General features: G+C 28.6%; 2 protein-coding genes across 3 annotated transcripts in view; one reads left to right on the plus strand and one right to left on the minus strand.

The window, feature by feature from the left end:
* The window catches only part of LOC123261671 (adenylate cyclase type 6-like), a 92283-nt gene that overhangs the window by 64505 nt on the left and 284 nt on the right, over positions 1-27494 (plus strand). Inside the window, exons 10-24 of the mRNA XM_044723394.1 lie at positions 10888-11034; positions 13691-13849; positions 14077-14325; positions 14408-14570; positions 14682-14779; positions 14956-15040; positions 15308-15424; positions 15773-15898; positions 17806-18183; positions 18364-18583; positions 19404-19658; positions 25279-25557; positions 25617-25754; positions 25838-25921; positions 27278-27434. Coding sequence (XP_044579329.1) covers positions 10888-11034; positions 13691-13849; positions 14077-14325; positions 14408-14570; positions 14682-14779; positions 14956-15040; positions 15308-15424; positions 15773-15898; positions 17806-18183; positions 18364-18583; positions 19404-19658; positions 25279-25557; positions 25617-25754; positions 25838-25921; positions 27278-27434 — 2655 coding nt within the window. The remainder of the gene's footprint in view (positions 1-10887; positions 11035-13690; positions 13850-14076; positions 14326-14407; positions 14571-14681; positions 14780-14955; positions 15041-15307; positions 15425-15772; positions 15899-17805; positions 18184-18363; positions 18584-19403; positions 19659-25278; positions 25558-25616; positions 25755-25837; positions 25922-27277; positions 27435-27494) is intronic.
* LOC123261668 (membrane-associated protein Hem-like) lies at positions 5364-9303 on the minus strand. Of its 2 annotated transcripts, none has more exons than XM_044723387.1 (2): positions 9034-9303; positions 5364-8955 (listed from the first exon to the last, which is right to left on the minus strand). In XM_044723387.1, the coding sequence occupies exon 2, from the start codon at positions 8851-8853 to the stop codon at positions 5473-5475; it is 3381 nt and encodes a 1126-aa protein (XP_044579322.1). In that variant the 5' UTR covers positions 8854-8955; positions 9034-9303; the 3' UTR covers positions 5364-5472. The 2 variants fall into 2 exon arrangements, with proteins under 2 accessions (XP_044579322.1, XP_044579323.1); XM_044723388.1 differs by having other exon boundaries at positions 5364-8962.

Genomic DNA, 27494 nt, shown 5'->3' on the forward strand with positions numbered 1-27494 from the left:
GTTTTTCAGCTATATAAAAGTCTATCCAACTCGGTTTATTGACAAAACGAGAAGAAACCTCCTAAGTAAAATACAGTTATTATAGAAGTTTAATAAGAGGAACACAATATAGTTATTTTTGTTCTATAAATTGTTTTATTTGGATGAGAGTGGATGTAATTGATATATATTTATATATGAATTGAGTCAATCATCCTGTGGTTGACTGACGGAAAATAAATCACAAAACAAATCTATAAATAGATAAATATCATGTGTATCATATTGGAAAATGTCGTGTTTGGATTATATAATTAAATTGTATACAGAGAAGGTATTTCACCGGATTTATACCGTACGTACTTATTGAATATATTTCAGTAACAAATATTCATGAGTATTATTGTAGGATACCAGATGGAACATGAAATACGTAATAAAATTTTACCGAGCGATACAATTGTGATGAATGTTAATTCCGAGATATCCTGTTGAAGCTCAATGAGAGTTGAGCCTACAGACTTGTTGGAATATTAATTAATCAGTTATCATTTAATATAGGAGTTTGATTGAAATAAATTCACCGTTTATAGCTTTATTAAAGTATCATAAATTAAATTTATGATTTTTTATGCATTAGTGTGATATTTAGGTATAAAAAAAAAATTTTTTTTTTTATATTTTCATGACTAAAACTTGGCAATTTGGATAATAAATTAAGATGTTAAATTATAAGAATTGCAACGTTTCGCTGATTTATTTTAGCTTCATCAGTCAAACTAAAAATCAAAAAAAAATTATTTTTAGTTAAGGAGGTCTTTTCGCCATCAATGTTAAATAAAAAATATCAGATTATGCATAAAATTAATTTTTATCTAATAGTTAAAATCCTTTTATCTACTAGTGAAGTTTAATTTATTCTTCACCGTGGAAATTTTTGAAAAAAAAATTTCTAAAAATGTTAGTATTTTTTCCGAGTCTTACGAAAGTCAGACCGTAATAACTTTCTCGAATTATGGCATTAACATGGTTAATGGCATTACATAGGTTGCCGTGGAATTTATGGAGAAATTAAAATTATAAAATCAAAGAAAATTTTTAAGTAACCTACATTTATATAGCGTCAGAACATTTGGCAACATTACGTAGCGCGCGAGCTTCAGACCATTCAATAAATTCAAACTAAACTTTAACGCACTTATGTTTTTCATACATACTTATTAATTAATTTATTGTTAACAAATTTTCATATTTCATAATTAAAAAATAAAACAATAATTAAAAAATACTAGCATTTTTGCCATGAGACATTAGAATGTCATGGTTTTATGACTAAACATTTTTAATTAATTTATTTATTTACATTGACTGCAAAAACTTAAACATATTAAGCATAGTTAAGGTTATATTGTGCAAATGAAAATGTAAACATCCGAAATATAGCGTTGCCAAATCACTGTCAAATTAATTTTTGTATTTAACCATTTTTAACTTCCCGCTAAGAAAATCGAAGATTTTCAAAAATTGGGAAGTTATTGGTTTTACCCCGTTTTTCGAAAATCGAGTTTTCATCAGATCTCGACGTTTTGAGGTCCTAGGAAGCTTCCCTGACTACTTCCGCGAGACTGTCACTATGTCACTATGTATGTGTGTGTGTGTGTGTGTGTGTGTGTGTGTGAACCGCTTATAACTTTTGAACGGCTGATTCGATTTTATCGCGATTGGTGCCATTTGAAAGGGTTTGGCCAAACTTAGATTTTGAATATGATTTGGACCGATTCGGATCAGTAGATTTTGAGAAATCTTAAAAAAACGAAGAAAAAAAATTTTTTCAAATATGGTTTTTTTTGATAACTTTTAAACGGCTCCACCGATTGATTCCAAAAACTAATCAGCTCTAGACAATAAAAAACCACGTCGATCGCCACCAAACTGGTCAAAATCGGTTGATTCGTTCGAGAGATATCGTGAACGAAAGAAAACCGAAAAAAATGTTTTTTCGGGATTACTCCGAAATTTTAGATTCGATCAATTAAAACCTGAAAATAACTTATGAGGATGATAAAACTGCGTCGAATGTCGCCAACCGCGTGAAAATCGGTTGATCCATTCAAAAGTTATTGCGGTTTCAAAATTCCAAAAATAGTGTTCGATGAAACTTCTATCAGACTTTTGAGATGGGAGAGCTCAAATGCATAGAAATATTATCTCTTTGAACTCAGTGAGCTCAAATTATCACATAAATTATATTTTGAGCTAGAAAATCTCAAAAATGTCATAAGTACAATTTTAAGCGCCCAGGTATGAAATTAGTGGGAAGTTGCAGGGATGGCCTTTAGGGTGAACCGTTTTTCTAATTTTTTTTTATTTAATTTTCAAAATTTTAATGATTAATGCCTCATATACTATTTATTTTTTAATTTTAGGAATTTTTATGCGTTTTTTATTTTAATTTATCGAATATTGACTACTATAGTTGTTGTGACTCAACTGGAGCGAAAGGACTTCCTTAATACAAATATTTGACATGTAAAACAAAATAAATTAAAATATTAATAGTTACTCTTATGGTTAGTAAGTTGTTAATATTGTAATTTAAAAAAATTTTTGAGATTATGAACATGCTGTTTTACTCTATTACATCCATTGACTTTGTCAAAACGAAACGAGGATGCTAACCATAAGAGTAACTATTGTTATTTTAATTTATTTTGTTTTATATGTCAAATATTTGTATTAACTAAAAATAATTTTTTTTGATTTTTAGTTTGCCTGATGAAGCTGAAATAAATCAGCGAAACGTTGCAATTCCTATAATTTAACATCTTCAATTATTGTCCAAATTTCCAAGATTTAGTCATTTAAATATTTTAAATATAGACGAGAACTTAAATATTAATTTTTTTTCATTTTTTTCAGTGACCCGAATTTAAAAAAAATTTTTTAAAACTGGCCATTTATTCCATTGAGTTTTTTTATATAAAACAAAAAAAAATGTAATACTATCCTGGCACAGAAAAAAAAATTATACAATACTTTAATTATTATTTCAACATTTTTTATCCCTCTGAGCGTAATAAAAAATCTCGAATTATTCATAAACGGGTAATAAATAGGAATATAAACTATGAAATATTTTTCGTTTTTTGTGAATATTGTACCAGCGTGATGTCAAGAGTTGATAAAGTTAAAGGGCTGGAAAAAATAAAAAAAAATAAAAAGCCGGGAGAGATACGATTACTCTTGATGCAACAAGAGCTAGTATCGAGATGGAATAAAATAAAACAAAAACTAAGCCACTGATAGTGAAAATAAACGAAACGAAATTGAAAAGGTTGCGGTACTTGAAAGTATTATCGATGAAAATTTAATTGGTATTTTTCAGTTTTAAATTCTAGCTATTGAAAGGTTTCAATGAGACAGACGCTAAGAAAGCGAAAGGCTCCGGACAATTGACTCAGTAGTAAGTCGTTTAGTTTAGTTGAAGTAAAATATAAAATAAATTAAGGCTTAAGTGCTTAAGACGCTGTGAAATTCCAACAAAGAATTTAAAAAATTTATTTAGTTTTATTTTTTCCAATTACAGATCATTGATTATTGATTCATCAAGTCGTAATGTAGTTGCTGATATTATTATTTTTATTGCTATAGAACAGAATAGAAAGAAAATTTTTTTCTGCTCCTTGAATAATAATTACTCGGAGTCATGCGATATCGCACATAAATGTAATTCCTATTTTTTAATCTTACTCCGTACAACTGAAGAACTCCATTCTTAAGTTTTTCTTTGAAAATTTATCTCTCGAGTACAAGAAAAAAATTATCATCCAACTTGAAGTGGTTATATAAAGAAAAAAATAATAATAATAATAATATTAAAGTTAAATAAATGTATGTTTGAATAAAAGTACTCTGAAGTCGCGCAAAAAAATTTCATTATATTCTGCTCTACGTCAGAGTATTGAAAAAAGAAGTAATTACTGGACGTGAATACACTAAAGTCGAATTCTGATAATATTTCATTTCCCTTAATTTAATATTCTATTGGATTTTCTTTATTTTAGAATTTAATTAACACTCGGTGCTTCGAATTTATTGATAAATAGATCAAGGACGAGATTTCAATCAACAAATAATCATTATTATCGGCTCCTTTTATCTCGAAAATTTCCATCTCACTTACCTTCAACTTGAATTTTTAATTCAATTTCAAAACAAAACTCCCGTAAAACTAATTACGCAAATTACTTCCGATATTTGAATACGAATTATAAATTAAGCATAGTTTCTTTTTAAATTTAGTTAGAGAGTTAGTTTAAAAGAAGATTAAACGATCTTTTAAGATAAAACTCAAGATATTTTTATTACTTTTTTCAAAATATACATTTATACTTTTTATCAAAAGAGCACTTAGGATAAATTTAGTCTAAATTTTTATCTTAATCCTGATAATTCAAAATAAAGTTTTAAAAATTTACATATGCAAATATATTTTTTTACCTAAAATTTTTCCACTCAGATATTTATCCCTGATTAAGAAATCTAATTTAAAATTTAATTTATAGTATATCTATATATTAATTAACTCAAATAATTTTGAATTTTTTTTTTAATCATTTTAAATTAGATTTTTTAATCAGGGTCAACTCAAAAATCAACATATTAAATCAAATAAATTGTACAAAAAAAATAACACACACCATTTTAGCTAAAAACAGAATAGTATGATAATTATGAAAAGTGTTCAGTCTTTGTTATTTTTCACTATTCATGATACTGAAATCAGCAAACATCTGAAAATTTAAAAAAAATTTTTTTTTTAATTTGCATTTTTAATTTGTTGCAATTTCTACATGGAAAGAACAAGATGACACTGGATATCATCTTAGATTATACTCAGTGATATCTGTGGTGAAAAAAATTTTTAGATAGTAGCTAAAAAAAATCCAGATTATACTGCGTGATATCTGGATTATACTCATTATAATCTGGAGTAATCGGAAAAAATAGACCTGGAAAAAATTTTAAAGATGAAAAATTCATATCATTTCATTAAAATTATTATAAAATAAAAATTATAATGATAATAATTGTATCACACTCACAATTTTCCTGAAAAACAAGCACCCCCAGAATGATCATTCTATTTTTTGTTACAAAAAAAAAAAAATTATTATTATTATTATAATTTTAACGAAATAATATAAATTTTTCATAATTTAAAAATTTTTTACGGGTCTATTTTTTCCGGGATTCGTAATCTGGATGATACTCATTGTAATCAGGATTATACTAGCTACTATCTGTAATTTTTTTTCACTTAGTATAATCTGGGATGATATCCAGTGTCATCTTGTTCTTTCCGTGTAGATATAAAATTTTTTACTAAATTTTTTTAATAATAATTTATTTATTAAAAATTGACAATGTCTATTAATTTCAGTATCTTTACTATTCACAAATAATATAAACTTTACAATCTAACATTGAACTTTAAAATTGAAGAAGCTCCACTTTACAAACATCATGATACGCGTTGCGTATCAGCGCGTAGGGAAAACAGCTCTCCAGAAGATCCATCGTCAAAAAAGGGGATTCTTGAACAATTTCATTGAGCAGAAGATAAATAGACTCCCGGTTCTTGATGCTATCTTTATCATTTTCCTGCCCTAGTCTCAACAAACTGGACGAAGCAAGCGCCAAAAACTCTTTCATCCTGTCTTCAATGTCGTTTTGTCCACAAATCGTAAAAAGCGCCCCGAAGATATTGTTAATAGCAGTAGCGATGCAATGAACATTATTAGAATGTCCCTCTAGCGACGCGCGATAAAATGAATTTTCATTGCGCGCTAATTTCGGAATGGAAACAGCAATAAAAACCATCAGAAGACAAACAATCAGATCTTCTTCCTCCTCCGACACATTTGAATCATCATTAGATTGACTTTTTAGAGCATTAATAAGCGCGGGGTCAACTTTGCATGTTAACCCAACAGCTGACGTCATTTCGGAGACCAAATTCATCGGATCGTCAGAAGGCAAATGGTGCCGCAAATCAGCAATTGAACTCAGAAGAAACGGAATTTTCTCCTCTAGAACATCATTGAGCGCATCTTGCGCGAGCTGCCTGAAGCTGAGGATCACACCAATAATAGTAAACCTCTGCAAAACATTCTCTACACTGTGCAATCGTTTGAACTGATCAATCATTATCTCCGGTTTATCAAAGTTTGTCCTCAAAGTTATCAAAACTTCTCTATTATTGACCACCAGTTTCTTCAACTCCTGGACCTGACTAGAGATGTGCCACATCAAAGTTTCATTGAGCATTTTCATACCATAGGGACCAATAAGTTCCGCCAGAGCTCGAAGTTCGTTAATATCCGTAAACTCTTCAGCATTAAACGGAATCGCTCCTTCAGCCGACAAACTAACAAAAGCTCGTTGGTTCGCAGAAAAGCATATATTCCCACCACTGACTCTCCTTAGCAACACGTCTGAATACCACTGGGTATACAAAGCAGCAATCGTCTTATCACCATGACTGTCAACAGGCTGGGTCTGCTGAAGCAGCGCGTTATTGAATATCCTGGTGATGTCTATATGAACGTAATTTTCAACAGACTGCAGCACATTCATATAAGCTCTGATACTAACCACCAACTCAGACGGTTTTGCAATTTCACTGGACTCTGGATTGAACATCACCATTCCCACTAAAGCTCGCGAAAACCTTGCTTCAAGATGTTGGTTCAAATATTCTCGGGAAGCGAAGGTAATATTCCAAACTGTGATTGCAGGGCAGTAATTTATCGCATGGCAAAGTTCCGTTAAAGCCATATGTAACTTGTCCATCGTAGTAAGTTGCTCTCGTGTTCTTCTGTAGCTTTCTACTCCCGGTTTCTGTATTTCACTGACGTTCTTCTTGTTTTTGTCCTTCTTCTTGCGGTTGAACGCCTGGGATATCAATTGCGCGCAATGTTTCGGCAAAAGTCGGTCGCTCATATTGCATTGCTCGTCGCAGATGGTCGTGATAATATTCTTGGCCTCCTTGGCCATTTCATTGAGAAACATGTCGACGATAGACCGGCTTCTGTCATGAATGTGGTGCCTTTCTTCGGGGCAAAGTTGGTGAGTTGAAGTTTGAAAGTGGCTGCAAATCAGCGGATAGGCTATTATAAATCTATTTTGAGCTGGAAATTCAAGACACATGTGGAATTGTTCCTCAAAAACTTTGCTGTAAAAGCAATAAATCGACAAATCTGAAGTATCGATAAGCATTTCGTCCAGATAGTCGATCATTTTCGTGTGGAAGATTACCGTATCCATAAAACCCGCCAATTCGCGGTTATCCATAAGACTCAAATTGCAATTACTCACAGACATGTAGGCTTGTAACCTGATCCAGTCGAGTCTCAGCCCACGGAAATCAAAGAGTTCGTTTTCTTCAACCTGTTTCACGGTAAGGCTGGCCATACTGGAGCACAAATCACTCAAAATAACGCCTTCTTCTTCTGGAAGACCCGACAAATTTTGGATGATCTGGTGGAGGAATGGGGCGTCAAATCCTGACAAATACTGAACATAATACCTCTGAAGAACTTGGGAGTATTTTCTCACCAAAGCTCTTAGTTCTTCGCAGTGAAACAGCAGCTCAGGAAGCTGCCGGTCCACCAAATCTTCGTTTCCTCGAGCCTTGCTTTTCCCCTGAGTCGGGGGATTTTCACCGTGTCTTATGATCCAGAGGACTTCGTCCCTAGCGTGAGACAGACCCATGAATACTAGGAGTGCTTTTGGACCAAGAAGACCTGGCTGGTCGCTCAGAATCAGCCCCAAGTCTTTTAAAGCAGCTCTGAGAAATTTTCGCTTTTCTCTGTGCCTATAAGCGGACTTTTGGACCGCTTGGGTGTAGCAGTCTTTTACCTCGGAGATCCGCTTGCTGTAACCCTTGATGCTTTCGAAAAAAGACTGTATATACTGGTGGATATAAATAACCTCATCACGAAAGAGGGTTAATACCCAACCGGATTCCAGGGCACTGGTCCACAGTTTGTTCGAGTGGTCTTGACTTAAAACCGTATGACAGAGGGTAAATCCGAGGATTATCCATTTTTCTACTTTATCTATACTAAGAGTTTCACAAGACATTATTTCGGTAGAGGCGGCCTTTAATATTTTGCCCGGACTACCAATTATACTTAACTTCTGATCCGCTCGCCAGTTATCCGCGGTCATATTTCTGCTGGGATATATCGCCCAGAGCGAATTCAACGCGCCACGGAGTAAATTTAAGTGGGGAATAAATTCTTCGGAAAGTTTCTTTAGCGGAATGTCGTAGTCTACGATCATTTGTCCGAGTCGGGGGAATGTATTGTCGCTTTTCTTGTTAACCATCTCATAGGCGATGTTAAAAAGCCCCAATACTGCCTTGCGGTCTTCCCACTTTGAAAGTAGGATCATCAGAGTTATATAGGTGGATATCAAGTCCAAGTACGCCTTGGTTAGGTCAAAGTTAAGGGTGATGTCTAGGAAAACCCCGCAAGCGTCCATCGTGGTCAACAACTCGCAAACGTTATCTTTAAAGTCTAGCAAGTCTACAATTGTGTAATAGTACAGTGACAACGATTTAACTATTTCATTACGCAAGTTTGTTACCGTCTGAAACCCCTTGGCGTCGACGTTCGGGAACTTCTTGACTATCAGCTTTATAGCCGACTCCAATGATTTGTCAGCCAATACTGTCGGCGGTTTTGACTTTGTGTCGCAGGCTTTTTTTATGTTGTACAACCGCGTCAGCATTCCTATGCCCCGGTCGTTCAGGATTATCAGCTTTTCGGCTAATTTTTGTTGGCTGGGCAGCACTGAGCGAGACATTTTTTTTATTAATTTTTTATGACTACTTTTAACTCTGTGATATTATATTTATAATTTTTTTTATAAAAATAAATTTACTGTTTCAGGCACTGGTTTTTTAAACTGGTTACTGAAAAAAATAAATAATTAAATAAAATATTTATTAAAATTAATGTAAATAATTGTATTAAATATATTTACATAGTATTACTGATGAGTGATGAATAATGAATGGGGCGGTTACCAGATATGCGTAAAACGTATTTATGGATATATTTTAGTAGTATAAAAAGTATTATGCACTTTATATAAAATTTTTGGTAATATATACTATATATAATATAAAAAAAATATTTTAGTAACTGAATTTAATGACAATTTCATTTTACACTACACTTTTGTGACAGCACTCCAACATTGCGGGGATTATAAACAAATATGTGTGTGTTTATGCGTGGAAGGTTAAGGCTTGAGCTGACGGTTGAGTATCGATTGGAACTCTATCTAACGGCGGAGAAAAAAGTTTATATTCACTCATTTAATGTCCGGTCGATAAGGCCCAGTTCTAACTACCGATTGCTGCGGGCCCATTTATTATAAATAATACTAAAGTTAGCCGACGTTTTTAATTTTTTAATAATTAAATTAGAACAAAAAAAAATTTTTTTTTAATTGCACTTACAGTTTTTAAAGTTTTTTACAAATGAAATTTTTTTTTTATTTTTTTGTAATAATTTTTTCAATAACAAGAAATTCTAAAAATTTGTATATATCGACTAACTTAATTTTCATTTATTATGAAAATTAATAATACTAAAGTTAGCTGACATTGTTAATTTTTTAATTTTTTTTTAATAATTAAATTAGAACAAAAAAAAATTTTTTTTTAATTGCACTTACAGTTTTTAAAGTTTTTTACAAATGAAATTTTTTTTTTATTTTTTTGTAATAATTTTTTCAATAACAAGAAATTCTATAAAAATTTTTATATATCGACTAACTTAATTTTCATTTATTATGAAAATTAATAATACTAAAGTTAGCTGACATTGTTAATTTTTTAATTTTTTTTTAATAATTAAATTAGAACAAAAAAAAATTTTTTTTTAATTGCACTTACAGTTTTTAAAGTTTTTTACAAATGAAATTTTTTTTTTATTTTTTTGTAATAATTTTTTCAATAAAAAAAAATTATAAAAATTTTTAGATGTCAGCTAACTTAATTCTCATTTATTATGAAAATTATGTTAGCCGGTATCTGAAAATTTTAATAATTTTTCTTTTTATTGAAAATTATTACAAAAAAAAAAATTTTTCATTTGTGAAAAAATTGAAAAACTACAAGTGCAGTTTTTAAAAAATATTTTTTAGTTCTTATTTAATAAAAGAAAAAAAATCAAGAAATTAAAAATGTCGGCTAACTTTATTATTACCCATTTGTTTAATTATTTTTTATTTTTTATGAAACTGACTTTTTTTTATAATACATTTTAAAAGTTAATTAACAATAATAATTAATTTAAGAATTTTAGATTAAAAAAAATTTTTTTATCTAATGAAAAATTAGAAAAAAATTTAAGAAGAAAAGTTACACATTTATAGGAATTTAAAAAAATTATTAATGCAATTTTTAAAAAATAATTTATTAATTAAACAAAATTAATCAAGTTTCTGATAATTTTAGTATAATAATTAATACTAAATAACTAAATTTTAAAAATAGCATTTATACTTTATTTTTAATCTCTAAGAGTAGAGTTTTTATTTTTTCATTAAAATTTTACCTATTGAAAAAAATGTCACGTTTCTGCTGATTCTAGTTTAATGATTTTCCATTATAAAATTAAATATGAACACCCGATTTTTTATGTTGAAGATGATGTAGAAAATGAGTTTGAGTTTTTTCTTTCATTGAATATTCATAGAATATTTATAAAGATTTAGTATAATAAATTTTTTTGACTAAAAATAAATTTATGCAATATATATTAATATATTTAATATTTAATATTCAATAAAATTAATAAAAATTTATAATAAACTGAAAAATTTCAGATTCGATCGACTCGCTGCGGAACACTATTGTCTGAGGATTAAACTCCTTGGGGATTGTTATTACTGCGTATCTGGATTACCCGAGCCAAGACCAGATCATGCCCACTGTTGTGTGGAAATGGGATTGGATATGATCGACGCTATTGCGTAAATATCACAAATATTTATTAAATAAACACTAAAACCAGAGTACAGTCATTTATACACGGAAAAAAGTAAACTGTAATAAATAAAAGTCGATTTATAATAAGTAATGATCAACTGCTAGAAATTAACATTTCAAACAGTAAAATCGTAATTTTTCTATTCACTTTATAATATTTACCATTTAAACGATACAATTTACTCTTTACAAGGAAGAAAATACTATTTCAAACAGTAATATTCGCTATGTAAATGTCTAAAATGTTTAAGTATAATAATTAAGAATTCAGACTTTGATATTTATCATTTCGAACCTAAAAAAAGATCTTATGATATGTAAAAAGTAAAGAATAAAGTTAGTAAATTTCTAATACAAGCAAACGTCAATATTTACAAAGTAAAATGGTAAATTTTAAACGCAACGCTAAAAATCAAACTGTAATTATTGACTTGCTTGGACTGATAAAATGTATATTTTAAAAGTATAATTTTTACTGTTTCAAATGTTAAATTCTCCCAGAGTGAGACCCTCTTCTCTTTCATCTGAGTTCCCCTTCTCCTCATAATATGGACTATATATTGAAATGGCAATTTTTACTGTTTGAAACTGTAATTTTTTAAGATGAAAGAGTCGTTATTTACTATAGTGACAGCTACTAATCACTTATTTTGGATATTAAATTATAAATTGTGGCTTTTATACTTTCTACATTAAGTTCTGTGATATTTATATCTTTGCCACCCCGATGTCCGCTGTACTGTTTGAAACTATAAAAATTAACCGGAATCCGAGTGAATATTACAGTTTACTTTTTTCCGTGTAATTTTTTTTAAGTCAAAAAATAATCTCCAAAAAAAAAATTACCCACCCCAGTGCGAATTAATAATTATAAACAAAAGTTCCATAACTTTTACGGGAAAGTTTAATAATTTTTTAATAAAAAAAAGTAATTATGTCTCACTGGTTAATAAATAATTAATAAAAAGTCACTTTACTGTACTTTCTTCCTTAACTCATTTTTTTTCCTTCATTTCGCATTATCCTTACAATTTTTAACCGAAAGGAGGTCTGCATAAATTCACTGTTGTTTAATTTTAAAGATCTCCATTAAAAAAAATTTATAATGTACATCACAAGCAGCCTCGATTACTTATTTAAAACAGTATTTTGCGTCTCTGATAATAATATTACAATGTTCGAGAGTGAACGCAAACGCGCGTCCTCTTTAATCTCCCATTTCCACTGCTCTAATTACAATCCTGAAAAATAGGAAACGAGAATAGAAGAAAGTACTTTAAATTTAAAAATAAACTCCAAAAAATCAACCGCTGACTTAAAACAATATTTCCAAGTGAAGTATGGAAAAAAATTCACCGAGTAATTTTTAATTGAATTAACGATGTTTATCATTAAAAATCTCATCCAATATTCTCATTATTCTTTATCATTTTTCATTTTATATAATAGCCGGTAGCTTCTTTTGTGCATCATGTAATATTATAATACACCGGATTACGATCCTATCTCTCATATAATAACTGTAATAAATAAAAAATGTGATCATCTAGGTACTCAAAGCATTAATTTTAAATATCTGAATTTAATTATTAAGAAGAGTCATTTAAAAAATAAATTCTACACTGAGAGAAAAAATTTATTTTGAAAATTATGGAAATTGTTACGTCAAGAAATTTTGAGATAAACAACTTGCAAATTTTCGTCCAAAATTTTATTTTTTCAAATTTAAAAACTTTTTTTTAACAATAAAATTAATGAGAAAAATTTTAATTTTTTAAATTAAGAAATAAAATTTTCAACAAATTAATTTCTTGTCATAACAATGTTCATTTTTTCTGAAAGTAATAGATAATAAGCATATAAAGTAAAGATATAAGCTCATCTCGATGTTACACTCATCAAGACCTTTCATTTGAGTACCCACATCAATTTTTCATTTATTTATATATATTATATATATGTACATATGAAAAATATATCAAAATGCATGTGGGTACTCAAATGAAAGCTCTTGATGAGTGTAAGATCGGGATGAGCTTATACCTTCAAAAACGTCAATAGTTAAGAAAGTACAGGACATTTTAACAAATATCTTGTGAACTATTGACATTTTTAAAGATATAAGCTCACCTCGACATTACACTCATCGAGACCTTTTCTTTGAGTACCCACATCAATTTTTCATATATTTTATATATTTATAAATATGAATATATAAAAAATATATCAAAAATGCATGTGAGTACTCAAATGAAAGCTCTTGATGAGTGTAACATCGAGATGAGCTTATGTCTTTAAAAACGTCAATAGTTAAGAAAGTACAGTGCAATTTAACAAAAGTCATTATTAAATAAAGCAAAATTTTATTTATTTATAGTACACAAGTCACATAGTGACTGCAAGATTGCTAGTAATTATTGTCTGAATAATTTTTTTACCCCCATAAAATTTTCTATAAATTATAATTTTTGAAAAGTAATTTATATTTATTGACAGAAAATGAAATCGATTGTTCCCCTGTTGATTGTATTAGCCGCGTCTTTGTTATAATTAAGCGGGTCAATATAAAAGCACTCGATATGAGCCAAATATAGTTAGTTTGCACAGAAGTTAATTAACTTGGTGACGTTAATTTAACAGGCTCGTGAGAGAGGTCATGGCGGTGAATGTTAACATGAGGGTTGGAATTCATACGGGGAGAGTCCACTGCGGCGTACTGGGGCTCAGAAAGTGGCAATTTGACGTCTGGAGCAATGATGTAACTCTTGCTAACTACATGGAGAGTGGCGGAATTCCTGGGTAATTTTTTCCTTCATTATACTTATCATTATCACTGTATCTTATCAATTACTGATTTCTTTCTCAACATAGCAAAAAAATTAACTTCAAATTTTTTTTTCTTTTTTTTACATTCTAAAAAAAAGCAATTTAAACAAATTATTCAAAGAATAAAATAATGCAATACCTGTCCAGGGTTGGAGTAATCCCTTAAGTCGATTAATTGTTCGGCAAACAATTTATTTCAGACGAGTTCACATTACCAAAGAAACCCTAGACTGTCTGGGCGACGATTACGAAGTAGAAGAGGGCAACGGCGGAGAACGAAATTCTTATTTGAAGGAACACAATCTCAAGACGTATTTAATTGTACCTGGGGACACATTCAAAGACAATTTGACGAGCCCGAGTTTGAGAAAAGGCTATTCTGTCAACGGCAATGTGTCCAAAGAAATGCGAATGATGGGCCACGGATCGCAGCACGGAAAACATTCCAAGTATATTTATTGTTTGTTATTTAGAATTTATAATTAATTATTGCCGAGAAGAATTAAAAGGTATTGTGAAAAATTAATGCAGGCTGGGGTTCGGCTGTGAGACAATTGAGACAGAGAAAGACCCCGAGGATGAGGTGAACGAGTATCTCATGAGGGCTATTGATGCTAGAAGCATCGACAGACTTAGATCCGAGCACTGTACACCTTTTATCCTGACCTTTCGGAGGCCGGATATAGAAGAAAAGGTAGACCCTATTATTATTATTATATTATTAATTTTTTTTTTTTTTAATAAAAATCAACAAAGATGCAGATGAAATTTTTTTTCATCGATTTTTAATAAAAATTTATTTCAGTACTCGAGAGAACGAGATCGAATGCTGTCGGCGTATTTCGTTTGTTCGGGATTCGTTTACGTAATTGTTGTGGTTGCAATCGCCATCAGTTTATCTGGGTTTGTTAATTTTTTATTTGTGGTATTGATATTATTGTATATTGTTGATATATCACATATCTCACCGAGTAAATTAAGCGATATTTTTTATTTTCAATCATTTTTTTTTTTAATTAAAATCTCTTGTTTAAATTAAAATATAAAATGCAATTGTTAATAATTTTATGATTTTTCAGGAGTATATATTTTTACGTGTGTACTGGAGTGAGTTTATTCATTATTGTTCTGATAAACAGTATTCTTCTCGCTGAGAAAAATGAGGTACAGTTTAATTGAATATTAAAAAGCTAAATTTTGTTGCAAAAGAATATCGAGAGATTGAATATTGACTTATTCTTCTCTTTGGTTTTAACTTATCATCTCTCAATTCACTGTTCTATTTGTATTCAGATTCGCTGAACTTTCAAATATACATCACATTCATGAAACTTTAATATTTACATATATCAGTTGGATATTAAAATTTATTTTATATTCTTTGGTGAAGTAGAATATAATATTTATATACATTTTTTTTTATTTTTACAGAAAATACCTGAGTGGATCAGAAATGTATCGATAGCTATTTTTGAAAACCGTATGATCGCTCAAAGTATTGCGACAATCGTAGTCTTCCTTACATTTTTAACTATTTTGTCACCATTAGTAAGTTTTTTTATTGTATTAAATTATTACTCGCTTTTTTTATTGTATTAAATTATTATTCGTCTTACAAAAAATTATCTTTCTTTTTAAATTTATAAAATCAATAAATTAATCTAATTTTTTAATAAATAAATTTCTAAAAATTATTTAAAATTTTGTTTCAATTTTTTTACTAATAAAAATCTTAAAAATTATTAAAATCTGTTAATTTCAATTTTATAATTTTTGGATAATTTATACTTCTATTAATTATTTAAGAAATTTTTAAAACGAGTTCTGTTAAATTAAAAATTTTTTCCATAAAAAAAATGTAAAATCTAATATCCATAAATTTAAAAAAATAAATAGGTCACACTAGACAACAGTACAGCCTGTAGTAATAACACTTGGACAAGAAAATCTCATGACAATTCAACAGTATTGGTTCAAATTCCTGGAGCAACAGTACCATGTTATTACACCCTATTCGCTGACGTAAGAAAAAAAATACTTGAAGCTACCTATAGAATAACGTTACTGCTAGTTTAATTTAAAGACAGTGTTGAATAAAAAAGTATATTGATAAAAAAATTAAGTTGACTCAAGAGCCGAAATCTTGAACCAAGGATACCATTTTGAAGAAAATAATTTTCTTCAGTAAAGAGAATAAATTCTTGATTTAAGTAAATTTTTCTTGTCTCAAGAATTTATTCTCTTGACTCAAGAAAATCATTTTCTTCAAAATGGTATTCTTGGTTCAAGATTTTGACTCTTGAATCAAGTTGATTTTTTATCAGTTCACGAAAAAAAGTAAACTGTAAAATTCACTCGGATTCCGGTTAATTTTTATAGTTTCAAACAGTACAGCGGACATCGGGGTGGCACAAATGTAAATATTGGAAAACTTAATGTAGAAAGTGTACAAGCCACAATTTATAATTTAATATCGAAAAATTACAGTTTCAAACAGTAAAAATTGCCGTTTCAATATAGAGTCTATACTATGAGGAGAAAGGGAAGGTTTCACACTCGGATAATTTAACATTTGAAACAGTAAAAATTCTACTCTTAAAATATATATTTTACCAGTCCAAGCAAATTAATAATTATAGTTTGATTTTTAGCGTTGCGTTTAAAATTTACCATTTTACTTTGTAAATATTGACGTTGCTTGTATAGAAATTTAGTAACTGTAGTTTATATTTTTTACATATCATGCGATCATTTTTTAGGTACGAAATGATAAATATCAAAGTCTGAATTCTTAATTATTATACTTAAACATTTTCGACTTTCACATAGCGAATATTACTGTTTGAATTAGTACACAGAGAGAAAAGAATAGAACTTATTCCTATGTTAGAATGGTAACAATTACCATGTTACATAGTAACGGAAATTTTTGTGAGAACCCTGTGTAAATTTGCTAATAAAAATCTTAAAATTTGTGATAAAAATATGAATAATCACTCATTCGATGCGGAATTAAATTCTGAAAATAATGTTGTTCTTTTTTTATTTTTTTGATGAAAATTTCAATTTGTTATTAACAAAAAACATAAACAAAATAACAAATCTCAGTTTTTCGTAAATAACTCAATAACTATTGGTGATATCAAAAATCGGAAAAAAGATTCTTAAAGAAGAGGAAATTTCTGAAAAAAGTCTCGACTCCCGGAACTCTAGCTTGAAAAACAATAATTTTTATTTGATGTTGAAAATAGGGTTCCGCGCAACTGCTGTCGTATTTTAGCATCGGCGCGGCCGTGTGACAAAAGTCGCGCGGAACCCTATTTTCAACATTAAATAAAAATTATTGTTTTTCAAGCTAGATTTCCGGGAGTCAAGATTTTTTTTCAGAAATTTCCTCTTCTTTAAGAATCTTTTTTCCAATTTTTGATATCACCAATGGTTATTGAGTTATTTACGTAAAACTGAGATTTTTTATTTTGGTTATGTTTTTTGTTAATAACAAATTGAAATTTTCATCAAAAAAATAAAAAAACGACAATATTATTTTCAGAATTTAATCCCGCATCGATTGAGTGATTGTTCATATTTTTATCACAATTTCTAAGATTTTTATTAGCAAATTTTCACAGGGTTCTCACAAAAATTTCCGTTACAATGTAACATGGTAATGGTTACCATTCTAACATAGGAATAAGTTCTATTCTTTTCTCTCCGTGTATTTTATTCTATGTAAATAATAAATTGTAGCATTTAAATGATAAATATTATAAAGTGATTGTTAAAATCACGATTTTACTGTTTGAAATGGTAATTTTTTCCAGTTGATCCATACTTATTATAAATCGACTATTATTCATTACAGTTTACTTTTTTTAGTGTGTAAATCTAGCCATATAGCAGTTTAAATCTCAATAACAATTTAATTACAGTTATTCCCGGTGCTGGTGATGCTAGTGATGGTCACCTGTGCAGTCTACCAGATCTTGACGTCAGTTTTCAAAGTAGCGGTGCTGAGCATAATCGTGGCCTGCTACTTGGCAGTGAGCATATATCAATCCTCGAAAGAGGAGGACATTGATCAATCAGGGAGATGGTTGGCCGGAGTGCTGGTGATATTCTTCATGGCCTTCCTGGTGGCTCACTCCCAACATACAGAGGCGACTTACCGCCTTGACTTCCTCTGGAAGCTCCAGGCGACCGAAGAGAAGGAGGAAATGGAACATTTGAAGGCTTACAACCAAAAGCTTCTTGCAAACATCCTGCCGGAGCATGTCGCCGCGCACTTCCTCAGAACTGTAAACTCTGATGTACGTAATTAGACTTTCATCGTTCCCCGTGTACTGTCACCTTATATTGTTATATGCTGTATATTATTCTCTGCCTGATGTATTATGTATAATATATGATGTATAATGTCTCGTTCGTCTCTAGGTTGCTCTCTCTCTCTCTCTCTCTCTCTCTCTTACTGTACTTGTGTTATGTTTCAGGAACTCTATCACGAGCAATGCGACTTTGTGTGCATTATGTTTGCGTCAATTCCAAACTTCTCAGAGTTCTACGTCGAGTTGGAGGCTAATAATGAGGGTGTTGAATGTCTCAGACTTTTGAATGAAATAATTGCCGATTTTGATGAAATTCTTGCAGAGGATAAGTTTAAGTATATTGAAAAAATTAAAAGCACGGGAGCTACTTATATGGCAGCTTCAGGTTTGTTGCAATTTTTTTTTGATTAGTATACTGTGAAAAATTGTTAATTCAAGTGTAATTTGGATAAATGCTTGAAAATTTATTAGTAAAATTACAGTTAATTTTTTAATAATTATTATCGGAAAACTAAAGGCAAATTTTATTAAAAATTTTTATTTTCTTTGTCTAAATATCTTTTTTTTTTTTTACTACTAAGTAAAAGAATTATTTTTAAAAAATTATTTTCATTGAATTTTTTTTTTTAATTATTAATTTTATATAATTGTATTTGTTAACAAAATAAATTAGATAAAAAATCAAAACTAAAAATATTTTTACAAATAAAAATTTTTTAAAAGTAGTTTTTTCTATTTATTTATTTAAAATTAAATTTTTGCGTATTTTAATTAATTTATTGTTAAAAAATTTTTGTTCAATTCTTTATAAAAATTTGCATTATTTTATTTTATTAAATTACTTTTTTTGCTCGACGGGCAGAAAGCGTCAACTTTCGGCCCGCTTCGCTAAACGAAAGTGCCGATTTCTGCCTTCGTCGAGCAAAAAAATAGTATACACTCCACGGGACGTAAATAAGAAAGCCTCAGATCACATGTTTGTCAACCTCGGTTTCGCCTCGGCCGACAATTACATGTGATCCGAGACATTCCTTACTTTACTTCCCTAGGTGTGTAATATACTATATTTGAAAAAAATCGACAAAATTTAATTAAAAATTAAAAAAAAATTACTTGAAATGAAGATAACACTGATAAAATTATTTCACAGTATACATAGTTAATAAAAAATATTAAATAAAATAAAATAAAAAAAATGATGACAGGTCTAACAAAAAGTACCTGTGATATGAAAGACTACAAACACATAACGGCGATGGCAGATTACGCGTTGCGAATACGTGATCAGCTGGCCTACGTTAATGAACACAGCTTCAATAACTTCAAGATGAGGGTCGGGATCAACATCGGACCAGTTGTGGCGGGAGTGATAGGCGCACGTAAACCACAGTACGATATCTGGGGAAATGCCGTTAATGTTGCCTCGAGAATGGACTCGACAGGCGTGTTGGATAGCATTCAAGTGACACAGGAAGTACGGGATATTCTAAGTGCCAAAGGCTATCCACTTACTTGTCGTGGCCCCATTCAGGTCAAGGGTAAAGGAAATATGATAACTTACTTTTTGGACGGGCCTAACGATCCTAACAAACTAATGGCTACTATACCTGAAAACGATTCACACTTTAATTACAACAATCTCGACATCAGTAGCCTCTCTGTTGACAAAAAAGCCTCATCTGTTATCACTAGCTAGACACTTTCTGATAAATTTTATTCATTTTTTACTCTTATCTCTTTAGCACGCAATCAACCTATTTTTTATTTTTATTTTATTCTTTTTACTAAAACGAAAATTTTATTCGTTCGTTTACGCGTTCGATGCATGAACGATGTTCGATATAGCGATTCTTATATTTTATTAGCTGCTATTATATAAATATATATTTATAATATATAATGTGTGTGTTGAATTTTAAATAGATAAAATAATAATTGAAAAGACTTGAAGCGGATATAAATATTTTTAATATACGATAACAAGAATCTCTTTAAAATAATTATTAAATTATTGATTTTTTGGTACAAACGAGATTTTTATTACTATTATTAAACTAATTTATTATTATGTACTCGTTATGAATTATTTATTAGTGTATCATAATAATTCAATTTTTTATTTATCACGCACATCATATTGTATTCAATATTTATTATTTATGATTAGCGATAAGTATTATTTAATGTTTTTTAATTAAAATTTCATTTCTTACGACAATTGGTTAGACTAAAAAAATTTTTAAAGCTTAAAATATTTTTAATTCATTAATAAAATTTAAAAGTATTAAAAATAAATTTTTGAATTTTACTGAGTTGAACATAAAAAATTTTAAACTTAAAATATTTTTAGTTTTGTAAACTTTTTATTAATCAAAATTCAAAATTAAAAATTATTTAAAATAATTTTTTATATTTTTTAGAATCTTATTCGTCTGACCAATTGACGGTATGTCGCTCCGACTGTCGGTAGAATGATTTTGCGCTGATAATAACTGTTAAATGTACATACTTCACTGGCGGGATAATTGAATCCCATGTAAATTATTTAATACCAAACTAATGTATTTATTATTATTTAAGTAAATAATAATTAGTAATTAGCAGATTAAAAACTCTTCTCTAAACGACTAAAAATTGTAATGTACTTAATTTATATTTATAATTATTTACATTCCTTCTTACTCTCATATTTTTTCAGCAATACAATTTTATAGATGAAATAAATTGGAAGTTTTTAATTTAAAAAATTAAATTGAAAATGAGTGTTTAATCAACGACACTGTACAGATAACAACGAAGAAATTGAATGCTTTAAATCGTTGTAGGTGAAATATCCGATAGCTAGCCTTCTTAAAATTATTGCTTTTTAAAAAAATGAAATAAACATTCAATAAATAAATTAATTTCACATATTAAAAATCAATAAAATTATAAGAAATAATTATTATTTTTTGTGTAAAATTTTGAAGGCTGAGAAGATAATTTACCTGGTCTGTAATTATAAAAAAAAAATCAAATAAACTATTTACAATTACAATTAAAAATTTATAAATTTCCTTTGTGATTAAATAAAAAATGTTTTAATACGATAAACAAAGCTAATGTGTGGTTAAAGGATAATAGGCTTAACATTACCAGAAATAAAAATCTAATTACGGACGATTGTGGCAATGAAAATGACTGCTTTGCGGATTAGTGAGAGTTTAATGAATTAGTTATCTGTTAACAAGAATAAAATTGCGTAATTATAATAATTATGTTTCAATTTTTATTGACTGGCAGGTCCAGAAATACAGAAGTCAAGTCTGTTGTGTATTTATTATTTTTGCGTTATTATTTAACTAGTAATACGCAAAAATAGTAACCGAGTACTAAAATATGTGATAACTGATAACTGATATGATAAATTAAAAATTAATAATGATAATAATTTTATTATTAAAAGTACATACAAGTATTTGAAGATTGAATTGAGTAAATGTTAATAATTAGTTAAAAAGTAGAGGGTATATTTATTGTTGTGATTTAAATGTGCAGAAAATGTAAATGTTAAATGTAACGCGTGATTGATTATGCAATATGTTTATCTTTATTTATTTTAAATAATTGCTGACGTTTTGAAATATGTAATGTTATATAATACAAAGAATTTTAAAAATGCAACAAATATAATTATAAATGTGGTTTAAAGGAACCTAAATGTACCAAAGATTTATCTGAAATAAGTAACGTAGTTGAGAAAAAATCTAACGAGCCAATAAAGTTATTTGGATAAAAATAGTCAATATAATTTGTCTCAGAGATAATTATTAATTATTAATTATAAATTATATGAATATAAATTTTATCTATGTATATGTATATGTATAAAATTTAATAACTGTTTAAAGTCTACTACAAACTTGACTATGACGTATCTTTGAAGGCCTAAGAAAATATTTTATCTTAATTGACTTAAAATTTGCTTTATGTGCAATATTTAATTCTGATTAAAAAAATATGATCGTAATTAATGATAAATAAATTTTTGATTAAAAAAAACTTTTTCTGGATTTATTTTATCCTATTTTTATTTTACTTTTTATTTATTGTTCAAAACATGCTTAATTTTTTAATTATCAAATAATTGATACTGAAATAATTAATTAGTACTAAAATTTTAAGTTTTAAACTTTTAATAAATTTCTATTTTATAATTTTTAGTCACAAAATGTAATTAAAAATTATTTTTTACTAGTTGCATGTAATTAAAAAATTTTCAAAGTTTCTTCTTATGATAATTTTATTTTTTTTCCTAGGAAATTCACAATTAAATTATAAATCTCTATTTTAATTTTAAAAATTGTTAAACTATATTTCACAAATTAAAAATAAAAATCAACTAAGAAAAATTGCATTGGCAATTATTTGAAACGGGTCTAGCAAGTTTGTAAGAAAAAACTGGACCTGTACTCACACAAGTACACCACAAGAGTGTAATTCAAATCGATAAGCACGGAAACACATGGTCTGGGGTTCTTGCGCAGTACCTAGTTATCGTAATAGAAATATCTCTACGAAAGTTTAGTCAGTAAACGCATGTGCTGTCGGCTAAAATCCACCTATAAACACGTGCTCGATGGATTTTTTTATAATTGCTCCAAAATGAAAGGTTACATTAAAAATTTTTTAATAATTTTAATTTTTTAATTTCCAATTTTCACAAAAAAAATAAATTTAAAACAATTTTACTCTAATTTAAAATTAAACGTTGAAATTTTGTTTCAATTATTGTGCAATAATTTATAAATAAATTTTCTAGTTATGAAAAATTGGGAAAAAAAATTTTTTGGATTTTTAAAAATAAAAAGAATTCTAACAAACATTTTCAATTGATCTATTTAAGAATAAGTGATTTAAATATTTATCATCTTTTTAATTATTATAAAATGTAGTTATGTAGTAACACGTTCTTGTTTGCGTCAGTGATAAGTACTAAATGTTATCATAAATGAAACTCAAGTAAAAAAAGATTATTTTTGTTTAATACACGATCGCGTTATTTAATCTTCTTTATTATTTGGTCTTATAGAATTAACGCTGACATCTAACCACTATTGTGATATATTAGATAGAGGGGATATTAAAGCTGTGATGGTCAATTTAGTTACTTAGTTACTAGTTTCTATCAAGACAATATAATATAAGTGAGAAAAATTCCAAAATGAACGAGGATTTATCTGAGGTATTTATTAAATAAAAATAGTTCATTCAAAAATTAACTACATTAATTTTTTAAGTTAAAATTATTTTATAAGTTTACCTAGATTTTTAAATTATCAATTTTTTTTTTGATAAAAAAAATAACTAAATTTTAGATAATAATTATCCAAAACAGACGATCCCAAGTGATAAACAAATACTTCGGATGGATACGATACATATCTATAGAGCCGACAATGTGGCTTTACATAATGGCATACATGATGACATCGGTTGTCGAGCAAGCTCTTTTTGTTTACAAGTCCTGCAGAGTTAATCACGGATTTTCTGAAGAAGTTTGCAGAGATATCAAAAATAATGACACCATTAATAAAATTATTCAGGTAAAAGACTTTAAGATCTTCAGGGTAAATAAAAGTGACAATTGAAACAAATTATGACTGACAACAAATGATGAAAATTAATAAATAAACTGCAATATTAAGTAATTATTTTTACAAAGGCATATTTGAAGAAAAAAATAAAATTTTGTCATTTAAAATGACACTTTATGCCATATATTTTTCTTTTGAAGCTAAGCTATAATTACACTGATTGCAAATAATTTATCTTGTAAACCAATAACTGTAATTTACAGGTAACAGTATCAGATTTCCACCAATGGAACAACATCGCCGGTCATGTAGTTCCAATAATTTTATCTCTGTTCTACGGAAACTGGAGTGATCGACGCGGTAGAAAACTTCCGTTAATAATAGGTCTTCTGGGGAAAATTATTTACTCCGGAATGATTGTTGTAAATACTCTGAAACCAAACTGGGACTTGTTTATGATAATTTACACAGCAAGCATACCCATGGGGATGCTCGGTGGAGATCTTGCTATTTTTGGAAGCTGTTTCGCTTACATATCCGATGTTTCTTCCGCAAAACAACGCACACTGAGGGTTACTATTCTGGAAATCGCTTATCTCAGTACTATGCCAACAGGTGACGATTAAATAAAAATTATAAAAAATTATACACTGATAGAAGGATTTATTTGTATTAAAAAATATTTGTTAATAGTTAACAAATCATTTATTAGAGACCACTTTTTAGTATTAAAAAAATATTTCTTAGCATTTAAAATGATTTATTTGTATTTAATAAATTTGATATTCATTTATTAAATACTAGCATTTACCCGATGCTTCGCTCGCGTTGAAGCCCTTCGATAAATATCAAAGATCATTACATTCCAATAGAACTGAATCAATGTGATTCTAATTATTTGACAAACAATTTTTTTATCTTTCGCAAAAAATAAATTTTTTTCTTCAATAAAAGAATCCTATGTTACTTCTAATGCTTCCAAGAATATGTGTCCAAAGTTTTATGATGATCGGTTAAGTAGTTTTTGCGTGAAAGCGTAAAAAACAAACTTACATTCACATTTATAATATTAGTAGGGATTAATAAATCTTTTTAAATACTAAGAAATATTTGTTAAGGACTAAAAAGCGGTCTCTAATAAATGATTTGTTAAATATTAACAAATATTTTTAACTATAAACAAATCCTTTTATCATATATGATACTGAAATCAGCAGAGGTTTAAAAATTTTTGTTATTGATTAAAAAGATATTTTTAAAAAATTACAACCATAATTTTTCATATTTTTTACATGTAGAATTTTTCAATTAAATGGCCTGCTAATTTAATTTTCATAAAATTATGATCAATAATCCTTAATCATAAATCACAATTGTTGACTTTCAGGTATCGCGCTTGGATCATATTTGTTCACCGAGGTGTTTAACCGGTCATACACAATAATGTTTGCAATAAACACAACACTGCTCATAATATCAGTAATTTATTCGCTGATTGTATTAAAATGGCAAACAAACCCGCGACAAACGCCTCTGCTCGGTGTCAATGTCTTGACGGACTTCTTTGACAAAGAGCATGTAATTTCAACGGTTAAAACTCTGACAAAGCCGCGTTCCAAGAACAGGAGGCTTCATTTGTGGATGCTCTTTATTGCAATGACCTTTTACACCTTTCAAAGGGACGAAAAACCCATGAGCTACTTATACACCCAGAGGATTTTTCAGTGGGACGTGTTGACTTTCAGCAAATTTAGGACTTTCCAATCGTCGTTTTTTGTTGCTGGTAAATATGGTCATTTATTCATTTAAAATTTAATATTTTATTTATCAAATAAATAATAGCAATGCTAATCGGCGGACCAACATTGAGCAAATTATTGGGATTAAGAGACACCATCATTGTCATGATCGGAGCATTGTCTCATGCTGCTGGTAGAGTGTTTTTCGCTTCCGCTACTACGCCAGAAATATTTTACGCTGGTATGTTTAAATTATAGCTGTAAATCTTTGCGTTGTATATAAATTACTAAATTTATTGTCTTAATGAAAAATAATTGCTACAGGAGCCGCAGTTGCTGCTATTGGGCCGGTAGTTGCGCCGGTTTTAAGATCAATGACTTCCAAGGTTGTACCAATTAATGAACGAGGTAATTTATTTTGTTTAATTTAGTTATTTAGAAAATCTATATTATTAAGAAAATAAGCAAAATTTTGTGTCCAGGATAGTCATATGATAAAATCGGTTTTTTTAGTGAAATTAAGTGTCATTGCAAAGACCTTGACTTGAATTTGTGCCTTTTCAAGGTTTTATATAATTCTCACCAATACTCAATTTCTGATGATAAGTAATTAGGCTGCATTCGAAAATGCTCTATCTCTAGATACATAATTAAGAGATTACCTTGTATCTTATGAACTATTGACATTTTTAAAGATATAAGCTCATTCTGATGTTACACTCATTAAGATCTTTCATTTGAGTACCCACATCAATTTTTCATATATTTATATATATGTATATATGAAAAGTATATGAAAATGCATATGGGTACTCAAATGAAAGCTCTTGATAAATGTAACATCAGGATGAGCTTATATCTTTAAAAACGTCAATAGTTAAGAAATGACATTGAATCTTGTCATCTAATGATATTTTTAAAGATATAAGCGCACCCCGATGTTAAACTCACCGAGACCTTTCATTTAAGTACCCACATCAATTTTTCATATATTTTTTATATTCATATATATTATATATATTTATATATGAAAAATATACCAAAATGCATGTGGGTACTCAAATAAAAGCTCTCGATAAATGTTACATCGGGATGAGCTTATATTTTTAAAAACGCCTATATTTAAGAAATGACATTGAATTTTGTCATATAATGATATTTTTAAAGATATAAGCTCACCCCGACATTACACTCATCGAGACCTTTCATTTAAGTACCCACATCAATTTTTCATATATTTTATATATTTATATATAAAAAATATATCAAAATGCACACTGATAGAAAGATTTCTTAGCATTTAAGATTTCTTTGTATTTAAGAAATCATTTCTTAGCATTTAAAAAATATTTTTTTGTATTTAAAAAATATTTCTGAGTATTTAAAAAATATTTCTTAGTATTTAAAAAATATTTTTTAAATACTAAGAAATGATGTTTAAGAAATGATTTCTTAAATACAAAGAAATCTTTTTAAATACTAAGAAATCCTTCTATCAGTGCATGCGGGTACTCAAATGAAAGCTCTTGATCAGTGTAACATCGGAATGAGCTTATATGTATAAAAACGTCAATAGTTAAAAAAGTACAGTACAATTTAACAAAATTCATTATTTAATAAAGCAAAATTTTATTTATCTATAGTTCACTAGTCACGGCAGTCACATAGTGACTGCAATGTTGCTAGTAATAATTATTGTTGATATGATAGATAATTATCTTTGTATGATACTCATTCAAATGATCATTTGATTGATGATTACAGGAAAGGTTTTCGCCATGTTATCAGTCTGTGATAATGCAGTGCCTTTCTTTAGCGGAGTCTTGTACTCCCAACTTTACAATGAGACTTATAATACAGTACCCAGTGCAATTTATTGGCTGACTTTTGCGACACAAATTGCAGTACTGCTTCTTATTCTGTAAGTCATTGTCACTGTCATTATAATTTTTATGTAAATGATTTAATTACTGACAAGTCA

The sequence above is a fragment of the Cotesia glomerata genome, linkage group LG3 (genome assembly GCF_020080835.1).
Source record: "Cotesia glomerata isolate CgM1 linkage group LG3, MPM_Cglom_v2.3, whole genome shotgun sequence".
NCBI lineage: Eukaryota > Metazoa > Arthropoda > Insecta > Hymenoptera > Braconidae > Cotesia > Cotesia glomerata.

Coding starts and splice junctions, on each gene's coding strand:
- LOC123261668 (XM_044723387.1), bottom strand. CDS start 8,853: ATGTCTCGCTCAGTGCTGCCCAGCCAACAAAAATTAGCCGAAAAGCTG.